The sequence below is a fragment of the Aulonocara sp. 'chitande type north' Nkhata Bay genome, linkage group LG13, assembly GCF_057382095.1.
Source record: "Aulonocara sp. 'chitande type north' Nkhata Bay isolate Kocher_YH1m ecotype deep benthic linkage group LG13, A_spYH_male_GT1.1, whole genome shotgun sequence".
Classification (NCBI taxonomy): Eukaryota; Metazoa; Chordata; class Actinopteri; order Cichliformes; family Cichlidae; genus Aulonocara; species Aulonocara sp. 'chitande type north' Nkhata Bay.
In genome coordinates, this window is record NC_141356.1 from 27,990,952 (window position 1) to 28,016,594 (window position 25,643).

The window sequence follows — 25,643 nt, forward strand, 5'->3', positions numbered from 1 at the left end:
GAGAGGTATCAAAATAGGTTTTATTTGTTACATAAGAACATTGTCAAAACTTGAAAACATTTTTGCATATAAACCTTTTAAAACAAGGAAACAATGTTTAAATTTCACAGATTGTACAAAAAAAAAAAAAAACGACAAAAATTATTTTTGTGAGTGATTCATCCCCCTCTTTTGCATCTTTTATTTGAACCCACCACCAAAGCAATTGCGAGGTGCAGCGTTAAACTGCCAAATGGAGGTCACAGAAACAGCGCGGCGTCTTCAAAACACTCGTAGTGTTCACTGCCTGTTGAGTCTTTCAAAGCGAGAGCGACGATCCGTACAGAACGGCACATCTTCAAAGTCTATGAGGAGCCTTTTAGCCTGTAAGAATCGCTGAACCTTTAAGTCTGGGGTAAACCATTATATTATTTAAGGCTCGTTATCTCAATTGTATTTCCATGTTTCTAAAACACAAAGCAGAACAGAATCAAAATGTACACACACATTAAAACTAGCACCAACCCGTATCTTTTCTTAAGCCAAAGCAACATTCATCTCTAAACAGACCAACTTGTTTTTGAGTAGAACTCGTGCTGTCAAAAACTGATTGGAGGTTACGTGGATCCTCTCAGAGTTTCTGTCGTCATAGGAAGCTCTGTGGTACTTCAATTATCTCGGTGAGAAATGACAGAAGATCCTGTAGTCCGCTTAGTTATGAATCACCATAAAAAATGTAAACATTGACAATGAAATGTCGATTTCGTTTTAAATATTATTCCTATTTCAGTCGCCCTGCATGCTCTTAAATTGGCATTGTTCCAGACAGACACCTAGCTGAAAAGGTGGTGCTTTTCCATTTTCCTCTCAAACCGCAGCTTTCTTCATGGTGAAAATCTGAATTAATTGTTGTTTGGAGAGTGAACATTAAACAGCTGTCTTATTAATATTTAATACATGTCCTGAGAGTTTACATTTAACCACTTATGAAGACACTGCATAACAACAGAGTTGGTTGCAGGCTCTATCTGAACCATCCAAAACTCATAATTTCAACATGCACGGCTCTGGAAACCAATCTGAAGAAAGAAACATGCGCTGACTTCTTTAATGATAATCTCTACTTCCTGCAGTGCTCGCTGTTACAACAATCAGCTGTTAATCATCCTCAATTTGTATTAGACTAAATCTTTAAGCAACGCCAGATCTTTCTTCCATTTTCCCCCCTCTCATTTGCTTCAGAGTCTGTGTCACAGGAGGTCCAAAAAACAACTAATAACAGAATACTACACTAAATAATAAACTACATTTCCAATCTGATACCCCTCCACAGCTAATATCTGTATAATTTCACTCAACTGGACATTTATAACACACTCACTTCTGTATATAACCCATCAAGTGTTCAAGTTCATCCACCAGCAGCTTAAACGGGCCCTTATACTCTTAAAAGAACAGCCACCTTAGTAAGTCAGTGCAAGTGAGGTTGGCACAGAGATGACTTGACCCCCATCACACGCACATACATTGTCCACCCAGCTTTTAATTAGTGTCACCTGTCAGATTCCAGTGCAGCCAAGCCACATAACTCTCAAAAATCAATAGCTCATCACAAATCATTGACCTTGCATCCAAAAAATCAATAACAAAAAAAGATAACAAAAGAAAAACGAAAAATGAATGCAGCCCCAAAAGCAAAAGTTAAACACCGCACTGATTGCAAGCACATGTAAATTAGGGCGACTAGTTGCCGTCACCTTCTCAGGCATTAGCATGTTTATGCTTGTTTTTTAACTATGGCATCAATCTCATTTCTAAAGCTCGTCTTTTTAAAAATGTGGAAGGCTGAAAACCCTCCAAAACAAAAAAAAAAAAAAAAAATCCTTTTCATCTGTCACATTCTCCCATCTCACTTTCCTTCCACCTTAAACCCTCTCCCACTCTTTTTTTGCCATTTAGATTTAAGACTGAAGCGTGCGGTTCACCAAACTAGCTGAAAAGCTACCCCACCCATCATCATCATCTTCAGTTCAGCGCTCTACGCCCCAGTGACAAGACAATTCCTCATCAAGCTCTCCTGTCCTGTGCAGAGGCAGAGCTGTGGACTCACTGTCCATCAGGCTTCACTTTAAAGAAGTCTGATTCAGCATTCGGTAATGAAGGGGAGCGCGGAGACTTTGGTGGACCGTTGCCCCCCTCTACAAACATGTTCGGGATGTCCTGGCCAAAGTAGATCTTACTGTTAGCTGCTATGGCCTGGTACTTCATCAGCTCCATGTATTCAGGTGTCAACTTCAGCTGTAGGGATTTAGAAGAGAGACAGAAGAGTGTGAGGATTCAATTAGTGCTGGATCACATTGCTGTTTGTGATAACACTTTATCTTAATGTGACTATATACAGCTACATGGCTAAAAATAAATGCAACATTGCAGCTGGACCAACTTCAGTGATGAGCAATTAAATTAACTCTGATCAAGTGGAGCTGCTTCAAGACCTGACTCTTGTCAGGAGGACGGTAATTAATGGTTTGTGACATCTTTCTGCAATTACCCAGTTTGGTAGAGTTTGTCGAAAGTCTGCATCTATTTAAAGTTGATTCTGTTTAGGTCAGGTGAAGTGAGGTTATTAAGATCATTACAGCAGGTTTGTGTGGATCCATGCGTTTGCCGTATAAACCTACAAATAAACATAAACTAAAACTATGTTACTACAACTGCTGGAAATCTACGCCATAACCTATGCCGTAATCTAACGTGCACGTCCCTGGGAGTTTAGCTACACACGCAGTCGACGCAGCCCGCAACTATTGTAAATGGTCTGTTCAGTACAATGGAGTCCTCCTGTGAATTTCTGGCTACTTTTTCCACCGCAGTTTTTAAATTTATCATTGAGAAAATATGGATCATCATCTCAAAATAAGGAATGATAATCATAGCATCAATATAAGAACTCACAAACGTCAACAAATTTCTGGATGCAGACTGTTGTAATGATCAGAACTGACGTGAATGTATGCACAGAGAAGTAGAAAAACTTCAGGGACAAATATGTTTGCCGTTAAAAAACAAACAAACAAAAACAAAACAGACCAGTACAAAGAGCAGGGACCAGGGAGGAAAAAAGCCCCAGCATTTCAACTGTTTCTATCAGCTGACACCGCATCAGGACACAACCACAAGGTAATTAACACATATTGGACCAGCACAAGCATAAATGCGTCAACAACGTCAGCCACCTACATAGGTTACATCATGGGCTCTACAAAGAAGTCTAAATCAAGCCTTATTCTCTTTTACATTAGGGATTTTTTTTATTACTATAGCCACTGCAAAAACACCTCTCAGCAGAGTGTTACTGTTTTAAAACTATACGATCTGTGATGACTGCATCTGATGTTAACAACAAAGTGTTTAAACTGTTTGGGTCTTTTTACCCTGTTTGCTTCAGCAAACTTGGCAGCAGTGTAAAATTCTGCATCAGCCTTAGCTTTCTCTCTGGCCAGGAAGGCAGCATCTGAAACAAAGAAGCACTATTGAATGAGACAAATAAACCAGCACACCACAACTCAGGAACACACAGATTCATGACACAGAAAGGAACCAAAGGATTTCAGGCAGACCCTCTATTTCAGAGATCTTCTTCTCTGTCTCCTTCTCCATCACCTTCTGCTGGAACTGGATCTCTGCCACCTGAGCCACTTTCTGAGCCTCTGTGTGACAGAAAAGAGAAGGCTGAGGTTGGCAGTGGGGTTTCGCATGAATAACTTTGAGAGGCAAAATGCTAAAATTGCACGGATGGTCATGCAAATAAAAAGGGAACTGCCTGCTTTACAGTAAAACAGCGCATTTACCAATAATGGCTTTCTTCCTTTCAGTCTCAGCTTCCTTTTCCACCACCTTCTGAGTCTGAGCTGTTATTAGCAAACGAGTCTTTTCTGCTTCCCTGCACATACACAAACACACACAGACAGACACACAAGGATAGACAGAAATGAGGTTCTTGCAAATATTTTGCTTTCCATGTGGTCTTGCATGAATTGAGTGAGGAAATCACAGAAACTAAACCATGTACAAAGTCTATGCTGGTAACTTCAATTGTACAAACTCACATAAGTTCAAAGTTCCTCCTGATAGACTCAGGGATCTTTGGTTTGGTAACACGAACTGCCTTTATCGGAAACAGTAAAAAAAAAAGAAAAAAAGAAAAAAAGAGGGAAACAGTGAGGGAAAATTGCTCACAAAAATAAAAAGACACATGAAACAGATAGATTGGCCTACTAGTATCTATTCAGACTTTGACTCCTCCCCTCCAACTGGTGAGCAAATGTCATTTATTTTTTTATATTTTCATTTTTATTTATTGTGTGTGTGGGTTTGGGGGGAGGGGTTGTTTGGGTGACACACTAACATCTGTTTCTTCCTAGCTGTGCACTAATGGTCCTGGCCCATGAGCAGGGGTCATTAAACAAACACTAACAGACAGTAACCTGGTTTACCCCGCGGCTTAAAATGAATTTATAGTTCCTGCAAGAAGCTAATAGGTAATGCAGTAAACAACAGTTTAATCTGACTTCTGTTTTACCTCACCTCAAAGGGAGCATTTTTAACTGTATTAACACAGGTTAGTGCGGAAGAAAACGTGCAATAAGTTTGGGCTATTTGGTGATCAACTGCCAACGAGGAAGAGGAAAAAAACAAACAAAAACAACACTATTAGTGTACTAGTAGGCAGTACGAAGGACTGACTGTTAATCTCTACTCTCTGTACATTTGCTGCTAGTGCCCAAATCTAGCTGGTATGAAACTGTGTGTTATTTACCAGCTCCATGATCCATGTGCGATCTCACCTTTTTCCCACTAAACATTCTCTATTTCAGCTGGAAATGTTAAACTATGTACAATATAGACTTCTAAGTACTGAGTGTTACCTTAAAGTCTTTGTAAAAGGGACAGAGCGAGGGAATGAGGGAAGGTGGAATCTGAGTTCTGGATGTGTCACAGCACAAAACCAACTAGCTGATTTTATCATCCCTAAAATGTCACTGAAAATGTGCAGGTTATGTGTGTGTTTAGGTACCTGTATTGTAAGTCCAGGTGCCATAACATTCAGATCTTTCTGTAATGCCGTCTTCAGATTCTCATCTATGATGTCTGCAAACAAAATAAAAGAAAAAGTTCTAATGTATGATCCAATTTCAGGAATTTCAGGATTGTAGTAAAATGCAACCAAAACGTACTAACCAAACAACTCAATGTAAACCTCCTGTAGTGTGTGCACGCTGCAGAACTGGTTGAGTTCATGGTGAATTTTGTTGAAAATTAGAGTTTTGTCGTAATCTGCGGTGTAGTTCCTCACAATGTCCACCACTGAATATAGCAGAACAAAAGCAACAATTACTTTGATGCCAACAGGGTTAATAAGTCAACAAAATAAGGAAGTTTTGCAGTGAAAGAAATTCACAAAAACAAGCTGCACCTGCTGAGGGGACGAGCATGTTCACAACTTCTATCCTGTCAAAATAGATCATCACACCTCCACTGTGAAGAAAAAAAAACATTTCAGGTAAATATATATTAATGTGGGAATGACTTTATTAACAGCTGAATTAGGAAGTTCAGTCACACCTTGTTCCACAAGGCACATTCTTGATCTCATCTGTTTGGAGTGTAGTCTGAAAAAAAAAAAAAAAAAAAAACATTGAAAATATTGTGACATAGTTATCAGTATAAGTGACCTGTGTGTTTTCCTTTTTGTTAAAACTGAGCATATAAAATCCAGGGTACAACAGGTTCAACTGCTATTAAACATAGCTGAAGTTCAAACTGAGCATCAAAATTGGGAATAAAGGACTACAATTTGCACATGATCACAAAAATTGAAATCATGGATCCATCCTGCTTATTTCATGCTTATGGCCATACGACTCCAAGCACCCCCTATCTTTTCTGATTTGCAGGAGTTCTTCATCATTCAAATGCCACAGCCTTAAATGTCATCTCTGTATGATCTTTTGATGGCTGCTTACAGCAGAATAACACAACATGTCATAAAGGTCAAATCATCTCAAACTGGTTTCTTAAACATAACAATCAGTTCACTGTACTCAAGTCGCCTCCACAGACACCAGATATCAGTCCAAAGGAGCACATTTGGAATGTGGTTGAGTGAGAGATTTATATAATTGATGCGTAGCCAACAAATGTGCAGCAAATGTCTGATGCCATCATGAAACAAAATCTCTGAGGAATGTTTCCAGCACTTGCTTCAGAGAAGCAGATCTGAAGGCAAAACTGGGTCCAATCTGGTACTAGCAAGGTACCTATTAAAATGGCCTGTGAGTGTATTATTAAGATTTGAAATTGAGTGCAATGCTACTTTATACTACATTATATAATTTAGGAGCTATACAAGATTACATAAAGAAGTGCATGGTTGTTTCAAGTTAATACAAGCTGAATGCATACAATGTGTAAAGCATATTCTACTATATTACTATGATACTCTTTTACAATTCTGATTGTAAACGTTCGTTAACTGTAACAGTAGTTTTCCAAAACAGCCATAATTCTTCAAGTTACCTGGATATGTTGCCAAGGTCTGGAACAAGACCCAAACTACCACCCTCAAATGAGAGGATGTTTGTTAGAATGTTCAGGAACAAGCCAGGAACCACTAAAGCTCAAGCCTGCCATGATCTATTGGAACATCGACATCTCTGTCCACAGTAAAGGGAGTTTTATATCACCCTACACTAAGAACATGCAACCAAGAAAGAAACCTGTGTTTCAAAACCAACCAACCAGCTTAACTTTGCAGCTGCCAACAATGACGAGCCAAATGCCTTCTGGAGAAAGGTTTTATGTCAGATGACAGAAAGATTGAGCTATTTTTCCACAATGACAAGACTTATGCTTGGAGGAGTAAGGCTTTCAAACCTAAGAACACTATAACAGCTGTTAAGCATGGTGTTGGCTGTAGCATGGTCTGAGGCTGTTTTGCTGCCAGAGGTACTGGTACATTGCACAAATTGGATGAAATAACAGCGCATGAGGACCATTTCCAAAATCTTCAACTTCACTTACAATTAACAGCTAGACGGTTAAAACTTGGACACAGTTGGGTGTACCAGCAGGACAATGATCCCAAAAATATATCAAAACTGATTTTCGAATGGATAAACCAGGCTAACATCAAGTTTCTGGAATTGCCCTCCCAAAGCACAAATGAAAATTTGTGAACTATGATGCTTAAAAGCCTGGTCTGTACCAAGAAAACAACCAATTTAAATGAACTCTACCAATTCTGCCATTAACGGTGGCCAAATACCCAGACAGAATTGTGCCAGAACTTGTAAAGAGACATTTAAATAAGTATTAGAGGGTTTGTATGTATATATTTGCACCTCTATGTTTAATTGCAACACAGTGTGGATTTGAGAAAATCCTAAATAAATTCAAACCTGTGCAACCAATTCTTGTTTCTTAAAGGCATTAAAGATGTAGGCTGCACAATCATTCTACCCCAGAAAAATAACACCTCAAAGAAATCAATGAAAAACCTAAAATTGCCATGACTTTCATGTCAATGATAAGCGTATGCAAACTTCTGCCCACAACTATATATGTATTGGCATGTAAATGCTCCATTTACTTGTTGTAAAACAGAGCCCCTGCAGCCACGGTTGAATAACAACTGTTTGCATGCTGTAGCTGACTTATTTATAGAAGATCCCACTCTAGTTTTAAAGCGCAGGCACCTCCTGTTTGAATCTTACATTACACATGCCTTTGCTCAAAGGCCATGTTTCAAGCCTGGAAAGAGAGGCTTACCTGCACTGCTCTGTAGGTGGTAATGAAAGGCAGCATAATGTGATATCCAGGACCATTGGGAGTAGTCAGCAATGCCCCACCTCTGAAACAAATACAAATTATTTGGACAGAGTTCAGAACATCTGATTTTCTTTTGATTATATTTAATGAGAGTGGAAAAAAGAAGAGGACATATAACTTTATAACCATCATTTGAAACAGGGTGCTTACAAATAGCACTCCCACATTCTTAGTACAGGTGTCATTTTCATTAGAAACAGGTGTGATGAGTCAGGCCTGATGTACCTGTAGTACACAGCGAGGTGTCCTTCTTCTATCTTGTGAATAGAGGAGTGCAACATGATGGCCATCACTCCTGTTATTGCTGCAAATACTGCCCCTACATGCGGCATCGTCATCCTTGCTAGCACTCACCTGCAGACAGAAAAGGAAAATACTGAAATATTTATACAACACTAAGTCCTCAGGGCACTGTCACGTCTGTGATCAGGTGGAAACTGTAACTATTAACAGCAATACATGCAGTCAAGACTCTTAGGTGAACCATCAGTAATGCATGGGCTGTGCCATAAAACCTGCCTCTTTACATCCAGTAAGTCTATGGTCAACACACTATATGGCTTAGCTTTTCTGCTCCGTGCACCCAGTTTTTCACCCCATTGTAATGAAAGTAAGAGTTTAAGTAAATCGTTACACACACTCTCATAAATACGCCTTTTATATTCACCAGTGAGACGGTCAGCTATTAACACAGGTGCACCCAGGTCAAACATGGAAACCTTTATGCCTATGATAGCTGCCTTAACAGCAATCGATGCATATCATATAGCAACACTATTGGTGACAATTAACGACTTCGCTTAGTTAAAGTACACTTCACGTGTATTTAGTTTAAACATCTAACGGTGACAGGCACGATTAGCTGACAGAAAGACTTGAGAAGGGTAACAAGCAAGTGACTCCTCATCCAACTTATGAAGCAACATATGTGCTTCAAAGCTACAGGTCCTTTGATGTAGCTATAACATTAAAACAAATACATTCTGAAAAAGAAAACACAGGCTTACCCACCACTCGGTTGGTAACGTTTACCCTAGCTGGCTGGGTTGGATTAGCTAGCTAGCTAGCTGGCTGGCTAGCTCTCACTGGGTGGGATCGGAAGTGAAGCACTGTTTCAGTGTAGCTTAATGCTAATGTAAGCTTGCTAGGCTACTAGCGTGAAGCAAAGCTTTTAAATCGTCCTGCACTACGACCAAATAATGTTTCAGTACGTACTGTAAACCACAGGCTTATAATATGTAAAATTACCGCTGTAGCAAACCGTGTCCCCTTCTGATCTTAGCATTCAACGTCCCACCCCCATTTCCCCGCCTCCCACAGGTTTCAATCTTGCTTTGACTCGCTGCATTATGCTGCCTTCAGGACTGTTGGAAATAAAAGAAGTGACATTGTAAATGGGTGGAATTTGTCAAACGATTTATTTTATTTAAAATCTTGATAAAACCTTTTTATTTATACAGATATATAAGACCCAAATGGCTTCGCAAGAAGATATCAGTATGGATATCAATGTTTTACAAAACCAATATTATAAAACAATCGCCAGTCTTTGACAGATGTCCAGAAAAACCAGTGGACTAAGGAAGTTCTTTTCACTTCATTTTTTTCAAATTCAAATTCAAATTCAAATTTTATTTGTCACACACACACAACCATACACAGTATGACATGGGGGTGAAATGCTTGTAGCTGTACAATGCCCGACCATTAAATGACAGAAGAAAAGTTTTACAATATTTACAATTTACAGTTTACTACAAAAATTTACAAATTAACTTAGGAATTTACAGTAAAGAATGTGCAAATAGCAGAAGAGATTATAAAGATAAGGATTATAAATTATAGGAATTATAGGATTATAGGAAATGTGTGGTGGTGCGTGTGGTGACGTGTGTGAGAGTCCAGTCTTATAGCGACGTGTTTGGGAGAGTCCAGTCCTACACCTGGTTCAGGCCCCGAATAGCCTGGGGGAAGAAGCTCCTCCTCATTCTCTCTGTTTTGGCCTTAAGGGAGCGGAAGCGCTTCCCAGACCTCAACAGTGAGAAGAGTCCATTGTTGGGATGGGAGAGGTCCATCATAATCTTCCTAGCTTTGGACTTGCACCGCTTGGTGTAGATCAGGGGTGCTCAATCCCAGTCCTCGAGAGCTACTGTCCTGCAGCTTTTAGATGCATCCTTGTTCCGACACAGCTGAATCAAACGAATGGCTTGTTATCAGGCCTTCTCCAAACTTGATGGCATGCTGAAGAGGTGATCAAACATTTGATTCAGCTGTGTTGGAGTAGGGATGCATCTAAAAGCTGCAGGACAGTAGCTCTCGAGGACTGGGATTGAGCACCCCTGGTGTAGATGGACAGCAGGTCAGGGAGCTCTGATTGAATGATGCGTTCGGCTGAGCGCACCACCCTTTGCAGATCTCGTCTGTCCTGCTTGGTGCTGTTCCCAAACCAGGTGCAGATGTTTGCCGTCAGGACGCTCTCGATGGTGCAGGAGTAGAAGTTCTTGAGCACCTTCAGTGGCAGATGGAAGTCTCTAAGTCTTCTGAGGAAGAAGAGACGCTGACGGGCTTTCTTAACCAGGGTGTTGATGTGACAGGACCATGACAGGTCCTGAGTGATGTGGACACCCAGGTATTGGAAACTGTCCACTCTCTCTACTGGCGTGCCACTGATGATGAGGGGTTTGTAATTCCTTGCCTGCTTTGTAGTGAAGTCCACGATCAGCTCCTTAGTCTTGCTGATGTTTAGGAGGAGGTTATTCTCCTGGCACCAGGTCTCCAGGTTCCTAATCTCCTCCAGGTAGGCCGTCTCGATGTTGTCGGAGATCAGGCCCACAACAACAGTGTCGTCAGCAAACTTTACAAAGGAGGTGGTGTCGGATGTGGCTACACAGTCATAAGTGTACAGTGAGTACAGCAGGGGGCTTAAAACACAGCCCTGAGGCACTCCAGTGCTGAGTGAGATGGAGGGGGAGACTTGTTTTCCCACCCTCACTGATTGGGGTCTGTCTGTGAGGAAGTTGAGGATCCACTGACACAGTGATGAGCTGAGTCCTAGATCCGTCAACTTGGTGAAAAGCTTAGAGGGAATTATTGTGTTGAATGCTGAACTGTAGTCCACGAACAGCATCCTAACATAATTCCCTCTGCCAGTGTCCAGGTGACTCAGGGATGTGTGGAGCAGGTGAGATATGGCATCGTCTGTGGAACGATTAGTCCGGTAAGCAAACTGAAGTGAGTCGATGGTGGGAGGAAGTGAAGAAGTGATGTGATCTCTCATCAGTCTTTCAAAACACTTCATCACAATTGAAGTCAGTGCTACTGGACGGTAGTCATTGTGGCAAGCGGGCTGTTGTTTCTTTGGAACAGGGACAATAATGGACTGTTTGAAGCACGTGGGAACCACAGCTTGGGCCAGGGAGAGGTTGAAGATCTCCGTGAACACCGGTGCTAGTTGATCAGCGCAGGCTCTAAGGACCCGGCCAGGGATTGCATCTGGTCCTGCTGCCTTCCTGGTGTTCACCCTCCTGAAGGTGTTCCTCACGGCATGCTCTGTGATGACGAATGCATTTTCTTCACTGGTGCACTCCGAGCGCGCGCAGCCGTTTGTTGTTTTAATTGCTGCGGCGTCGAAGCGAGCATAAAACGTGTTCAGCTCATCAGCCAGTGAAGCATCTGCATTCATCATTTTTGGTATGAATACTATAAAAACATATTCAAATATCTTCTTTTGATACTGGCTGGCTTTTGTTCTGCATTTGCTCTCTGTCAAGATAATCCCACACTGCTTCCATAATGGTAAAGGTTGTGGGATTGTCCCCTAAACCATGATATATCCTTTGTGGTCTTTTACAGATGGCTGTGAGCACTCACTGTTGTGGCTCTCTCTATATATTGACAACAATTTTAACCAAAAATTTGAAATTTCCATTTATCATGGGGTGGCTGTAGCTCAGGTGGCAGAGCACCTGATCAGAAGGTCGGTGGTTCGATCCCAGGCTGCCTCCTGGCTGCATGCCAAATATCCTTGGGCAAGATACTAACCCCATGTTTGCCTACTGGTGGTGGTCAGAGGGCCCGGTGGCGCCAGTGTCCGGCAGCCTCGCCTCTGTCAGTGCGCCCCAGGGCAGCTGTGGCTACAATGTAGCTTGCCATCGCCAGTGTGTGAATGTGTGTGTGAATGACTGAATGTAGTGTGAAGCGCTTTGGGGTCCTTAGGGACTAGAAAAGCGCTATACAAATGCAGGCCATTTACCATTTACCATTTTATCACTCCATAAGACCTTTAGCGCACCCTGTGGGTATTAAAGGTACTGCGCTGCAGTTGTGTAATAGAACCCAGTTTGTTCATGTACATGGAGAGTCCTCTTCGTACGTTGTACTAATGTAGTTCGTTATTATCAGAATGTGTGAAAAATTCACTGAAAAGCCTTCAGATGATCAAGGACTAGAGAGAGCATTTTTATTCTATATTGGCTTATCTTCTGTTAAAAGCAGGATAAACTTAAAGTCTTTCTCACCAAGGTCTTGAATAATCATTCCCTATCTTATCTTAATGGCCTTATAGTACTCTATCACCCCATTAGAGTTATTTGTGCTTAGACTGCGGGCTTGCTTATGGTTACCAGAGTCTTTAAAAGTAGAATTGGTGACAGAGTCTTCAGCTTTCAGGCCCTTCTTCTGTGGAACCACCACCTAGTTTGGATTCAGGAGACAGATACCCTCTCTACTTTTACACTTAGGCTTAAAACTTGCTTTTTGATAAAGCATATAGTTAGGTCTGGATCAGGTGAATCCTCCCTTAGTTACACTGCAATAGACCTAGGCTGCTAGGGGCTCTCATGATGCACAGTGTTTCTTCTTCACACACGTCTTTTCTCTTCCTGCGTGTTTATACACCACTTTCCTTTTGAGTATTAGTTATAATTCATCTCTGTCTCTCTTCCACTGCATGCCTTTGTCCTACGTTTGTCCCCTCACCCCAAACTGGTTGCGACACACAGCCAAGCTTTTTCATGTTAAAAGGGAGTTTTTCCTTCCGACTATTGCCAAAGCGCTAACTCACAGGCGATCATCTGATATTTACTGTTTTCTTCAAATTATTGCAAGGCCCAATTATTGTGTAATTTGGCATATCACAGGTTTTGTTCCTATTTCCCTTTACTGTCAGTACAAATACAGTATCGTAGACTATTGTCTGGTTTTGCATCATATTTTACATTAGACTTTTCTGCATTCTTGCAGTTTGGATTTCAGCAAATCCCAGGAGAATTTTAAACCTGCATTTTGTGTGTGCTCCACTGCGTGAATGTAAAAAAGTTTCACCCGTGCAGATAGAAACTAAACATTGAACAAATTCAAAACCTTGTACATGTACTATAAGTTTCTAGAAATTTATTCACATTCAATCATGCACAGCAGCAGTTTTTACCTTTAGTCAGTATTGCCAGTAAAATAAATATCTTGTATCTACAGCTGGAAATATTTTTTAACATTCAAAAATATACTTCAAATTAAATTGTCTGTAGCTTACCACATCGTGCTGTTTCATACATTCTAGTCAACAGCATTACATAAATGTAAAGGACACTGTGAGGAATAACAAAGCTTTCACATAGTGTGACTCTGATAGAGCACTTTTTAAAGTGTGTGATATCTGGTGAGTTTCTAGAGCGTCTGAGGCTTCACTTTCATTGCTCCATACTGAGTCCAGCTCCAATCCTGATCCTGCACAGAGAAGCAACATATTCGCTCAGTACTTTTGTGCCAGTCTCCAATAATTAGCTGTTAATTAGTGCTCTAATAAAAAACAACTTGGTAATTTGCTGATATACATGAGCAGAACATAAAAACACATCTCTGCCATACCATAATACTGTGCTCCATCTCTTGGGTGGCGTCTTGCAGCAAAGACGTTAGCTGACTCAGATAACGTTGATTTTCATCAAGTAAATGATGAACTGTTTCACTGAAAGAAAAAACAGACTATAAGGAGGGTTGGGAGTCTTTTTTTTCCCCCTACAAACTGAGATTTTAAAGACCAAAGAGTGACCTCTAGTGGTGGTTTTGTGCAAAGATTCATCTTCTAAACTACACATAAAATCCTTACATTTGGGAGATAATCTCAAAACAGTGTGACAGATTATTGTAGCTGTTAACTTCAGTAGTATTTTTCAGATATTAAACTGATCTCACCTGTCAGTGGAAGGCTGTGTAAGTGAAGGAGATGGAGAACTGCTCTGGGCCTGAAAACACAATCACACCCTGTATTAGCAACAGTCTCATTTGACTATATTCAAACCTTTATGTTCCCTAAACACTGCTCATCCCCAAGAATATTTTCTGCTGTGCCAACTATTAAATGCTTACACAGGCAATCTTGAGAAGGTACCAGAACTCTCTCTGTCTCGACACTTGCATCTGCATCACTACTGTTTCTGCAGTTGTTATGTTTTTTAACGCCTTCTCCAGTTTAGGGAACAAATCCATGATGCGCTGCTTACACACCAGAATTGTGCTACAGAGAAAGAGAAAGATGGAAAAAAAATCACACGTGGCCCACAGGGAACTGTAAAATTGTGCCTTAGGTGGGCTAAACTAGACATGTTTGTGTGTGTCTGTTAAAATTAAACTTGCCTCAGGTGGGTGTACATGTCTTTCAGCACTCTGTCCTGGTTCTGAACTGTCTGAAGAATGGTCTTTACCATGTCTGAACTGTCACTGTAGCCATGTGGAGGGTCAGAGGCTGCAGAAGACACACTTACACAATCATGTACATAAAATATTTGGATATACTACACAACTACCATAACTTCTGTTTTTTAATCTAAAAAAATTTGAAAAATCTTTTGGGACCAAAATGATACATTTGATCAACAAGACCTTTTGCACAGTTTGTAACTTGTTTATTAGAAGCTTTATCAGAATTACCTGCACTCTAATTGGCAAAAAGCATCTCTGCTATTTTATTTTTGGAATGACTTGTACTTACTTTTGCATTTAGCCTTAAGTTGCTTGTAGAGTTCAATAGCCTTTTGCTCACTAAACAAGTAGACAGAATAAACACATGCATACGGCAGTTATTTTTAAAGGATATGCTTACATTTCTCTCCAAATAATCATGTATGATAAAATCCCTCTGAAAAGTATTCTGATGTTTACGTGAAGCTAATGTGGACAATTAAGACCATTTTCCATTTTTATTTTTAGTCTAATAGGGATTTCTAAAGAGTAGTATAAGCAATAAAGTAAATTATACAGTACATAAGCCTCCCTTAAAATATAATCCAGTTCTTACACTGGACTTTTACTATGGTGTTACAAGAGAGGGCTATAGTATAAGTTTGTATCACAGATATACTCACAGCTGCTCCATCACATCCCCTTGTCTCCTAGCAAAAGGACTCCTTTGGAGCTCCACAATCTCCGAATGTAGAGCCACTATCTCTTCATCCAGATACCCCACATCTGCAACCTGCAGAAAAAAACCAAACCAAAACACTCTTAGCTGTCTTTAAACTTTAAAGAAAGTTTGTGAAGAATTACTGAATTTAAAACCGCCTCACCTTTGTAAATTCATCAGCTTTCTCTTCATTTTCATGCCATTTCTTCAGCATTTTTTCCGAAGCTTCAGATAACAACAACAGCACAACAATAAGATATAGTCAAGTTAAGACTTCAGTAATGAGTTAACAGTGTTGTAACAGGACAGTAGCATCCACTCACAGATCCCAGCCTTGCTCTGCTTGGTGTACTGCTCAAGGTCATGCTGGATGCTCGTCTTAAAGAAAGACAGTTTGGCTTGGAGCTGCTGCGACTGGGAGAACAGCATGTTCTTGTAGCGCGTTAAGTTGGTGTTGAAGCGTAGCAAACTCAGCCTACGTAGACACATACATGTTAAAACGTTTGAGTACCTGAATGCACACTGCTCCAAAAGACAATTAAGGGATCACTCCTTCATCACAGTATTACACAAAGTCAGTTAAACTTAAGGAATGAAACATAAAGCATTGCAAATCTATTTCACCTGCTTTGGTGCAAATAAAAGTGGTGCCCTGTTCTCTTGAGATGAGATCAGGTTCTTCTAAGGCCCTCTCCAGCGCTCATTGTTCTCAATATCTCGTGGTATCTCTTGGTTTGCTGACGCTAATATCAATGACAAGTGCACTTGCAAAATGCAAAGCTCAGTCAGGAGGGATAAGGAGAAAGCAATGGTCTTTGGCCACCACCTGCTAAACTTTTTGGGATTATCTTTTTCTGTCTTTTTAGCGCTCCTGTTGTCACTTTTATTTGCACCAAAGCAGGTGAAACAGGTTCACAGATTCACAGTTTGTCCAGTGTGCTTCCCAACTGGACAAACTGATGTAACCCACTTTGTGTTTTACTGATTTGACTTATTTACTGATTATCAAATGTTCAGGTAATTTCTTGAAGTAGTGCATTTTTTATGCGTGGTGTTTTATGTACTCACATAGCAGCCCTCTGCCCTTGGTATAGGCGATTGTAATCCTCTTTCAGTCCACAGATGTAGCTGACCGCTTCACCCCACACCTTTCTAAGAGCAGACAGTGGCAGCTGTGTCTTAGTCTCCCTCACTGAGACCATAGAGAGTACACAAAGTTAGTTAATACCACATTGATTTAGACACCACATTGAAACAATTTTGCTTCATGCTTCTAAAAAGCATTCACAAAGACCCAAATCTCATTATAATTATGCACACTGCCACCTAGGTTTGTTCACTTCCTGTAATTAACCTTTATGTAAACATTATGTAAGATCTCCATCAGTTAAGAACCTCATAAAGATATACTAATTTAACTAGATGTTTAAGACAGCTGAGGGATATTCATGGATCTGAGACTTTTAAAAGTTAAATAAATGGCTTCATGTAACCACTCACAATTTTCTTAGTCACTATCTTCCAAGGCTAAAAGACAATCTCCAAAGATCTGCTGAGTAATGTTTACGAGCTCAATATACAGTTTTATAGCTCACCAATAAAGTTGACACTGTCTGGCAAAGGTCTGGCAGTCAGCGGTCCAGAGTACTTGGTTAGGCTCTTATCAAACAGGTAGACTATAAAGGTGTCCCAGCCACGCTGAAAGCAGAGAATGAATATTGTTCTGGGTATAATCATGTGTTTAAGCAATGTTTAATGTTTAACTAATAATCATCGGTAATAACAAACACTCTCCTGCTGGATTATTCCAGAGACTGGAAACAAGTCATTCCTATATATTCAGCATTGTCAGTAATAACTGACTAATCTGACTTGCTTAATTTTTACTTCGCCCTTTGCTGGATTCAGCTGGAAACAGTCGATTCCAGTTAAATTTACCACACTGTTAAAACATGACAACAACAAAGCAGTTTAACTCTGGAAAAACCCCAATATTTCAAAACAACCAAAATGTTTAAGATGAAAAAAAAGTAGGTCACAGGTCTGCACCTGTTTCACATTTCATATTTGTTTTTATGTGTCACATACCAGTCCATCTGGCAGACAGTGCGCGAGCGGTCTTCGAGGGTCAAGGGAGATTCCCGTCTCCAACAGCAGCTCCTGACTCAGCGGGGGGATGTGACTCTGAGTCTGCGTCTGCAGGCTAAGCTGCAGGGAGTGTAAACTATCCTCAGCACCCAAAACCACTGAATGCAGCTGGGCTGAGGTCATATCCAACACATGAATGATCTGAAGAAATAAATATGCAGAATGACAGGCTTCTTTTGCTTGCTATCCTTTCTCAGTCCGGTCACATGTATAAAACCACAAAAGCATTCCATATAACCTGGTTTAAGTGAGTCTAGCAAGGTTCAAAATATTAACCTTCATGTTGAGAATATTCTGCAGAGCTGTGTAGAAGTACGGCTTGTTTGCGCCAGGATCCAGGCCGCCACCACGCATCGCAGGGTCCCACAATAACAACATTTGGAGAAGAGACTCGACTGGTTCCAGCAGCGGCCTTGAAACAAACTCAGAGAGGTCAGATGCTACTTATAATGAAAGAAGCTCAACTGTTGGGTACAAAAAGTGTCTTTTTAAGTCTACCTGCTGAGATTGTTGGGATATGGAAGATGTGTAGAAAATCTGACTTCTCCATTCATATCTTCTACTGCCATGATGTCTTTGGGACCTTTGTTCTTGACTTTGCTTGTCCTACCAAAGCAGGAAAACACGTTAAAAACAAAGCCCATGCTCTCTCTTTACATTACTTCTACTTTTATTAACAGGTCTTCACATTACACAGGTGTTTTTTCTATCTATGAAGAGGATAAATAACAGTAATTAAGGTAAAAATCCAGATAGGGAGCCCTAAATTTGTCATAAAGCCCCAGTAGAAACACAATAAAGGCAGATAATTCATCCATGAGGATGATACAAATGATATGAATCATATGTTCTGGCATTTTTGACCCAATTTTAAGGGACATTTTAGTGATACATGGTAGACAGCAGTATACACCACCATAACAAAAACACAAAATGAGTGAATATCTTCTGAATGAATGGTGCACCACTCCTCCAGTGGAGTCACAGAGACTTGAGTAAACATTGCACATTTTAGCTGCTGTGTCAGCAAGTGATGGAACGACACCTTACTAAGAGGCTTTATTTGTATTTACGTAGCACATCAGCTGCGTAGAGGTGTCAAAATCAGAACGTTTACCAGTGATGTTTCGATTTCTAGCCCCATATTTTTATTCCTAGATTCTACTGGGGTAGTTTTGCATGATTCAGTTCAAAATATTCATTATATCGTATTGGGTCACATCTCTTAATCTTTTCAGATTCTTTCAGTCTCATTGCCATCGGTGTAAAGAAAATCGAGTATCTAGCCTTGCAATCTGCCTTTACGAACATTTGTGAAAGACTGGATTTCTCTAATCAGCTTGCTGAATTTTGAATGTGGCTCTGTTAAAGCTGTTGTCATCCACCATTACAACAAGTGAGTTTGTGAATTTTCTTTCAAGATTAGCGGAAGTGTTTGGGAACAGCACCAACTCAGCCACACAGTGGCAAACCATGTAAAGTTATAGAGTGGTCACCAAGTGCTGGGGCGGATAATTGCCAGCACTCTGCTGAATCATTAACTGCAGAGTTGTAAACCTGCAGTTAATGATAAAATCAACACAAAAACTGTGCCCCAGGAGCTTCGTGGCACAGAATTCAGTGTTCACAGCCAGAGTTATGTGCCCAGGATGAACATATTATGGATATTCCCTCTTTCTGACATCATACAGAGGCAAGAGTACCTTGAGGTTTTCTACCAATCTACCATTGTAACAGTATTTATATGACAAAAATAAGGAGAGGAATAATAAACTCTCACATTATAGAGACGTTAATGGCCTTACTAATTTGGAAGTTCACTAACGCCCAGATTCCCGAGTATTCATGCATCATTGCTATGTTGACTCACCATTGTACAGGCTGCATGTGGTGAAGAAAGGGGCGAAAGCCACAAGTGCATTCAAAGATTACTGTTCCAAAGCTCCAGTAGTCCACCGTTACAGTGTAAGGCTTGTTCTCAAACAGCTCTGGGGCCTGGCATACAGACAGACAAGTTAATAATAACAGGGTCTGATTTTTAACATACCGTATATTAAAAACACATTGACAGCAAAGGAATATATTTGTGAAACAACACTTACCAGATATTGGAGAGTTCCAACAAAGGATGTACAAAGACTGCCCTGATCTAAGTCTTTTGCATAACCAAGATCAATGATTTTATGCACGTGCTGGAGGAAACATATTTCCATAATGAAAGCAAGGAATACAAAGTCATATTATGTGTATTCAAAACTTGTGCGTGCATGTACAAAAGAAAAGCTAGTTTACCTTCCCATCAATCTCTTGCAAAACTATGTTCTCTGGCTTTAGGTCTCTGTGAATGACCTTATTTTCATGGAGATATTGAATACCAGAACCTGTAAAATTGTACAGATTATGCATCAATATGTATGACTTTTTTAAATAATGTAAAACTGATTAAAAATATTACCAATGTCACTGAGCAGTGCAAGGACTTCACTCTCCTTTAGGCCACAACAATTTTCTGGTTTATTCAGCACCTGAATAAAGAATTATATTGGTTACTTGGATACTTTAAAAGATAAAAAAGTGTTTAGGGTTTTTATTAAATATCCATGTGCTACCTTGCGTAGGTCTCCTTTTGAGCAATACTCCATGGCTAGCAGTGGTAGATCATTTATCGCAATGGAGCTCAACTCTGCTGGAACATCTCTGGCCTGAACAACGTTCACGTGATTCAGCCTGCACATAAAGAGCACCAAACTCGCTGTCACAGTAGAAAACAACACAATGTACAGTGAAATAAGTTCAAATAACACCCTGTCTGTTCAAACAGACAATTACTGCTCACTTCTTCATGATCTGAATCTCTCTCGTCCAGCGGTCTTTGTTCTTAGAGTTCAGCTCCAGTCTGCAAAGTTTCACAGCAATCTTCTCTCCTGACTCCTGTTGCGAACACATACAGGGAGTTAAAACAAATCAAAGGCACACCCGGTTCATGTTTTCAGAGATGTACAGATGGATGACAGAACTTACAAGGTGCTGGTATAGGTAGACGTGCCCAAAGCCTCCCGTCCCAAGTCTTTCCTTCCTCTCCCAAGAGCCACAAGGCTGGCTCTGTTTGAGTGCAGCCCGCTCCATACTGTCAGATCTGCTGCAATCACCAGGCACCAGAGGTAGTTTGTAAGGGCCTTCAGCTATCAGAAAAAAATAGTTTTTAGGTTATTATTTACATCTTATCTGTTAACAGGTAATGTTAGCAGTATGGTGCTCTGTACAGTATGCGTTTATGCAATAGTGCATTCTTATTCTATTCATTCTTATGTGAATAACAGAGGTGAGTAAATCCATTTAACATGGTTATCATATACCAATTTATATAATCTTCTACACTTGAAGCTAATTGCTTCTTATGTAGTTGTTGGTTTATTTTTTATGTTTTATTCCTGCTGTAATTACAGTAACTAAGGCTTTATAATACTGTAGCTAACTATCTGTTTTGGTCATTTGTTGTTGTGGGACGGTTGTAACGATTTAGTGCCAGTCTGACAACTCAGAGATAACTTGACTAGTTGTACATTCTTTTAAATTAAAAGCATAACCTGCTTCACAAATGTAATCAACTTACCTGTGCAGAAGCTCAGAGTCGGCAGAGGAGAGTTAGCTTACTTTGTATGTGTCAGAGCATTGTTGCTTCAGTTAGCTTTAAGTGTTGTTTACGGGTCGTTTTCCTATGTAGTGTTTAAAATACACCGACTCAGCCCGCGAAAATTCACTTTTACCCTACTGGACCATCAAACAGGGCTTCAATGATGAAGTTTGCGTGGTAGTTCTTTCTGTAGTTTTGGCCGGCAGGCAACAACGACTGAAAAACAGCTCGACTTCGATGTAAAGTGAAAGTACACTCTCTCTGACAGGCAGGCGTAGTTTCTGCGCATGCGTAGCAGGCAGGCCCAGAACACATGGGGGTTTAGGTCTGTCCACTTGATGGGGGATTTCCAAGCAACTCAGTGAATAATGGGTCACGTTTTTCTTTTAATTTCACAAAATTATATATCAATATATATATATGATGATCTGGGTTGTTTGCTTAACGACAAAAGCTGTACCAATTTCTTACCAAGAATAAATGTTTTTCTTTTAAAAAATAGTAATGTCTTCATTTCCTCACTAGGTGGTGCAATGTCTACAGCTACAGTCAACCGGTACACTGCACAAGCTGAAAGACAATAGGAATTTATATACAGCACTGTGCAGAAGTCTCGGCCACCCCTCACTGCCTAATATTTTACTTCCAAGGAGACAGAGGTTATTTTAATTTTAAAAGTGATCATGAGTAGTAGTTCTTAGAGTTTTTGAGGGTCTTTTAAAGTTTTTATCTGGAGATTACTGACTACTTTTGACTCATTTTCAGTCTACTTCCTGTGCCTGACCGTTTTCAGTGGAATCTTTTACAGGTCACTTAACACTGACTTATGAATCATTCAAGCATAAAAACACTAACTGAAGTGATGAATCAGTGTTGTGGCTAAATGTAAAAGGCAACTTTACCACAACCTACCAAGCAATTTTAGATTCTCTCTTCGGGCTCTTTGTTACTAACGGCCTGTCACATAAACACATATTTAGCTCCCATTTATTTAGGTGATTATACAAAAAATACCAAAGATAACCCAGTTTGATGGGCATAAAATCACGGATTCCCAAAGAGTTATTAGTCTAAAACTCTATTGGTGATAAGAGGACAAAATAAGAAATAGCATAAATACCTAGAGCAGATGATGTAATAAATTAATTAAAAATTGTATTGTCTGGGATAAATTACAATTTCATCATTTCTTGTAACATGAGCTCAAAGAAGAAGTACAATAAATGAGGCAATGTGATTGCACCATTCAAAATGTGATTACAAGCTGATGTAATGACAAAGCAGTGTTGATACTCCTTCCTGCAGCTGTCTTTTCTGTTGTTGCATTTGCTGTCGGGTTTTAAAAACCAGACAGATTTCATTAATCAAAGTATGTGATTGCGTGCAGGTCTCTTTCAAAACTGTTTACTTTTGAAATTCTCAAAACCTTTCTTATAATAATTTCCCTGAAAAGCAGAAGTGAGTAATTCGTGATTGAATACAGAGAACCTGAGAACACAGGTGACACAAATTTCTCATTAATCCACTATTCATGTTTTATTTTAAGTCAAGTCAAATATATTTACATAGAAGAGAGAAAGAGAACAGCTGTTGATCAAAGTGTTACACATCTAAATGAATCAAATAACTTAAAATGATGTGAAAAAATGACAGAATTTAAGGAAGGAAACATAAAGTGAAAGTACCTCAGTAAACAGAAGACATCTAAATAAAAATTATTATATTAGTCAAGTCTGGATAACAGGAAGGCATGGATAGCTCTCTCAAAGACTCTGAAACAGAGGAATGGCTTCACTTCTGCAAGTAGCTATGGATGGAAGAAGCATTACTCTGTTAATGTGTGAAACATTAGATTAAATTTGCTCAAAGTGTGCTAAATTGTAAAAGAACTGAGGTCAGGACCACCCAATGCAATTACTTCTGTGTTTTGGTAATCTCAGTTGAAAAAATTTAAAGGAATCCATGACTTACCATCTTCCAGACAGACCTGTAAGGCCTTCAAAGAAATCATGGATTATGCTTCAGTAGCACGTAAATCTGTGAGTCATCTGCATACCAAAGAAAGGAGATCGAGAGGGGATTTTTTAAACTAAGCCCTAGACTTGCAATAAATTAAAGGATGGTGTAAGAGGTGTGATAAAGCTATTCCTCTTTAAAAGAATCTATATTGAAATGCAAAAAAAAAGAGAAAAATAAAAATAATAATTAACTTCTAAAATTAAAAAGTACAAAACTCAGATATGAATTCTGATTATTTAAAGATCATTCAGTCAGAAGTGCATGCATTTCTGCAAAGTTACTCTATTCAAATATGGTACAAGATGGAAAAAATATGAATCTACTTTTGTTCTGTGAAGGTGTGTGTCATTATCACCTCTTCCACTTTATTCACACAGATGTTTATCATGGTTCCCATTGGTCTAAAAGTGTATAAGCTAGAAAACCAACAGGATATGACATGAAAGCTAAAGAAGAATACGTCATGTTGGCGTGTCATATAAAGACTAGTGTGTGGGAAAAGCATAGATAAAAACTTACTTTAAGCTACTCAATAATTGGAAATGAAAGAAAATTCAAAGAAATGTTATTTTATTTAAGTAAAACAATTCAGTACTGCATTTTTGTACTAAAAGAAGACCCACCCTTTATTTACAGTAGCATTACCTCTTACCATTGTAGCTCAGTAGTAATAATTAAAAGATTAACAGTCCAAAAGAACTGTGCAAGAGTAAATCAAAGGCATAAAAACGAAACTCCTGGAGTCAAAATGACAAAATCAACACTTCGGGTTGCAGCTGACTCCAGCCACAACTATCCTGGGTTTCCCAGGATTGGGTAATTTTAACATGTAGTTCCCCTTTTGGCTGAACACCTGGCTGTGTTAGTTAAATTAGGCTTTTATTGCATATCTCCTTTCAGAGGCAGTAATGTCTTGGCTTACCGTTTCATTGTGCTGGACATGAGTCCCAAACATTTTGCACAAAGTGCAAAATTTTGCTATCATCATCATCATCATCAAAGAGGAAGCGTGACTAACACAAGCATCAAATGAGGTAATTTGTTCAGTCAAGAAATTTCCAAATAAAATTCATAACAATGGCTATTGTTGTACAGGAAATAGTATGAGGCTGTTAGTGCGCAGAAACAATGAGAACTTTAACAGCTGCTGCTTTTCTTTTCTTTTTTACAAGCAAACATAGGTGCAATTTGTGAGGGGTGGGAGGTTGTTTGGGTTTTTTGTTTTTAGTAATAAAGATATAAAAGTCTATAAAAAAAGAACTGGTAAAAATGTTTTGTTTTTAAATTTATCATTCTTCAGCAGAGATTATAAATTAATGCAGCAAGGAAAAAGAATATAAAAGGCTGTACAGTCAGTTTTTCATTGTTATTAAATTTGCCTCTGTACACCTCCATGGTTGATTTTTAAATAAGATTAACTTTAATTTAGGTTTAATTTGAGGTGTTTTTATTTTAAAAAATTGCAATTTTTGTAGTAAGGCTCAAAGTAATTGGATGATTGACTTGAAAACAGTTACACGGTTAGCACTGTTGCCGCACAGCAAGAAGGTCCTGAGTTCAATTCCACCATCAGGCCGGGGTCTTTCTGTGTGGAGTTTGCATGTTCTCCCTGTGTTTGCGTGGGTTCTCTCCGGGTACTCTGGCTTCCTCCCACCGTCCAAAGACATGCAGCTTGTGGGGATAGGTTAATTGGATAATCTAAATTGCCACTAGGTGTGAATGTGTGAGTGAATGTGAGTGTGAATGATTGTCTGTCCCTGTGTGTTAGCCCTGTGACAGACTGGCGACCTGTCCAGGGTGTACCCTGCCTTTCGCCCTATGACAGCTGGGATAGGCTCCAGCGCCCCCCGCGACCCTGAAAAGGATAAGCGGAAGCGAATGGATGGATGGATGGACAGTTACACGGCCAGCTGAGCCCACACATTTGGTAGCTTTTCACTAGAACTGTCAATACAAGGTACAAAGAGCTGTTGGTGCACATGAAGGAGGCCATCATTAGGCTGAAAAATGAAAACAAATCAATTAGGGAGAGAAAAACTTTAAGAGTGGCAAAGTCAACAATCTGTAGACCCACAGGACTGCTTCGGTGATCATTGCAGATTTATTTCCATAACTAAAAAACAGTTTCATAACATGCAATAAAGTCAATAACATGATCTACAATCAAGAGAGGATTTCATGAATGCAAATACTGAGGGTTTAAAACTGTCAGTATCTGCATGTTCCAGAAAACATCTAAACTAAAAGAACCCGCACGATTAAAAAAACAACAACATATCTTTGGACAGATAAAACCAAAACTTAACTTGTCCCAGAGTGGCTGGAAGAAAAATGCATCAAGAAAGAGAGGCAGATTATTAAACTTTGTCTATGTCCAAACTGACTGTACGTAGAAGTTTGACATTGCATTTTTAATGGTTAATACATTTGAAATCACTTTTTCCAAATAAATAAAAAAATCTTTGTTTGCTATTTTGACAGTCTATAGACTTTAAGGCTCTGCTATAACACACACAGCTAGGACAAACATACAGAGTCCGTCAGAGCTTAACATAATAGATTTAGAGCCGTAGA

General features: G+C 39.5%; 2 protein-coding genes across 4 annotated transcripts; both read right to left on the reverse strand.

The window, feature by feature from the left end:
* Positions 1 to 9,177, reverse strand: erlin1 (ER lipid raft associated 1). Of its 3 annotated transcripts, none has more exons than XM_086259671.1 (12): positions 9,118 to 9,177; positions 8,095 to 8,223; positions 7,810 to 7,891; positions 5,605 to 5,651; positions 5,456 to 5,517; positions 5,221 to 5,346; positions 5,057 to 5,130; positions 4,089 to 4,147; positions 3,831 to 3,922; positions 3,600 to 3,689; positions 3,414 to 3,493; positions 1 to 2,277 (listed from the first exon to the last, which is right to left on the reverse strand). In XM_086259671.1, the coding sequence occupies exons 2-12, from the start codon at positions 8,205 to 8,207 to the stop codon at positions 2,086 to 2,088; spliced, it is 1,017 nt and encodes a 338-aa protein (XP_086115797.1). In that variant the 5' UTR covers positions 8,208 to 8,223; positions 9,118 to 9,177; the 3' UTR covers positions 1 to 2,085. The 3 variants fall into 3 exon arrangements, with proteins under 3 accessions (XP_086115797.1, XP_086115798.1, XP_086115794.1); XM_086259672.1 differs by having other exon boundaries at positions 8,881 to 9,166; XM_086259668.1 differs by having other exon boundaries at positions 8,877 to 9,166.
* A 4,068-nt stretch (positions 9,178 to 13,245) lies between these two features.
* LOC147316287 (inhibitor of nuclear factor kappa-B kinase subunit alpha-like) lies at positions 13,246 to 21,325 on the reverse strand. Its single transcript, XM_086259673.1, has 22 exons — positions 21,030 to 21,325; positions 20,438 to 20,598; positions 20,253 to 20,347; positions 20,026 to 20,143; positions 19,872 to 19,941; positions 19,709 to 19,797; positions 19,519 to 19,608; positions 19,287 to 19,411; positions 17,915 to 18,022; positions 17,693 to 17,828; positions 17,357 to 17,557; positions 16,864 to 16,966; positions 16,337 to 16,460; positions 15,592 to 15,743; positions 15,432 to 15,493; positions 15,231 to 15,340; positions 14,858 to 14,907; positions 14,503 to 14,611; positions 14,236 to 14,383; positions 14,062 to 14,111; positions 13,735 to 13,834; positions 13,246 to 13,593 (listed from the first exon to the last, which is right to left on the reverse strand). Exons 2-22 carry the CDS (start codon positions 20,540 to 20,542, stop codon positions 13,534 to 13,536), a joined length of 2,205 nt encoding a protein of 734 aa, XP_086115799.1. The 5' UTR covers positions 20,543 to 20,598; positions 21,030 to 21,325; the 3' UTR covers positions 13,246 to 13,533.
* Between the last annotated feature and the right edge of the window lie 4,318 nt (positions 21,326 to 25,643).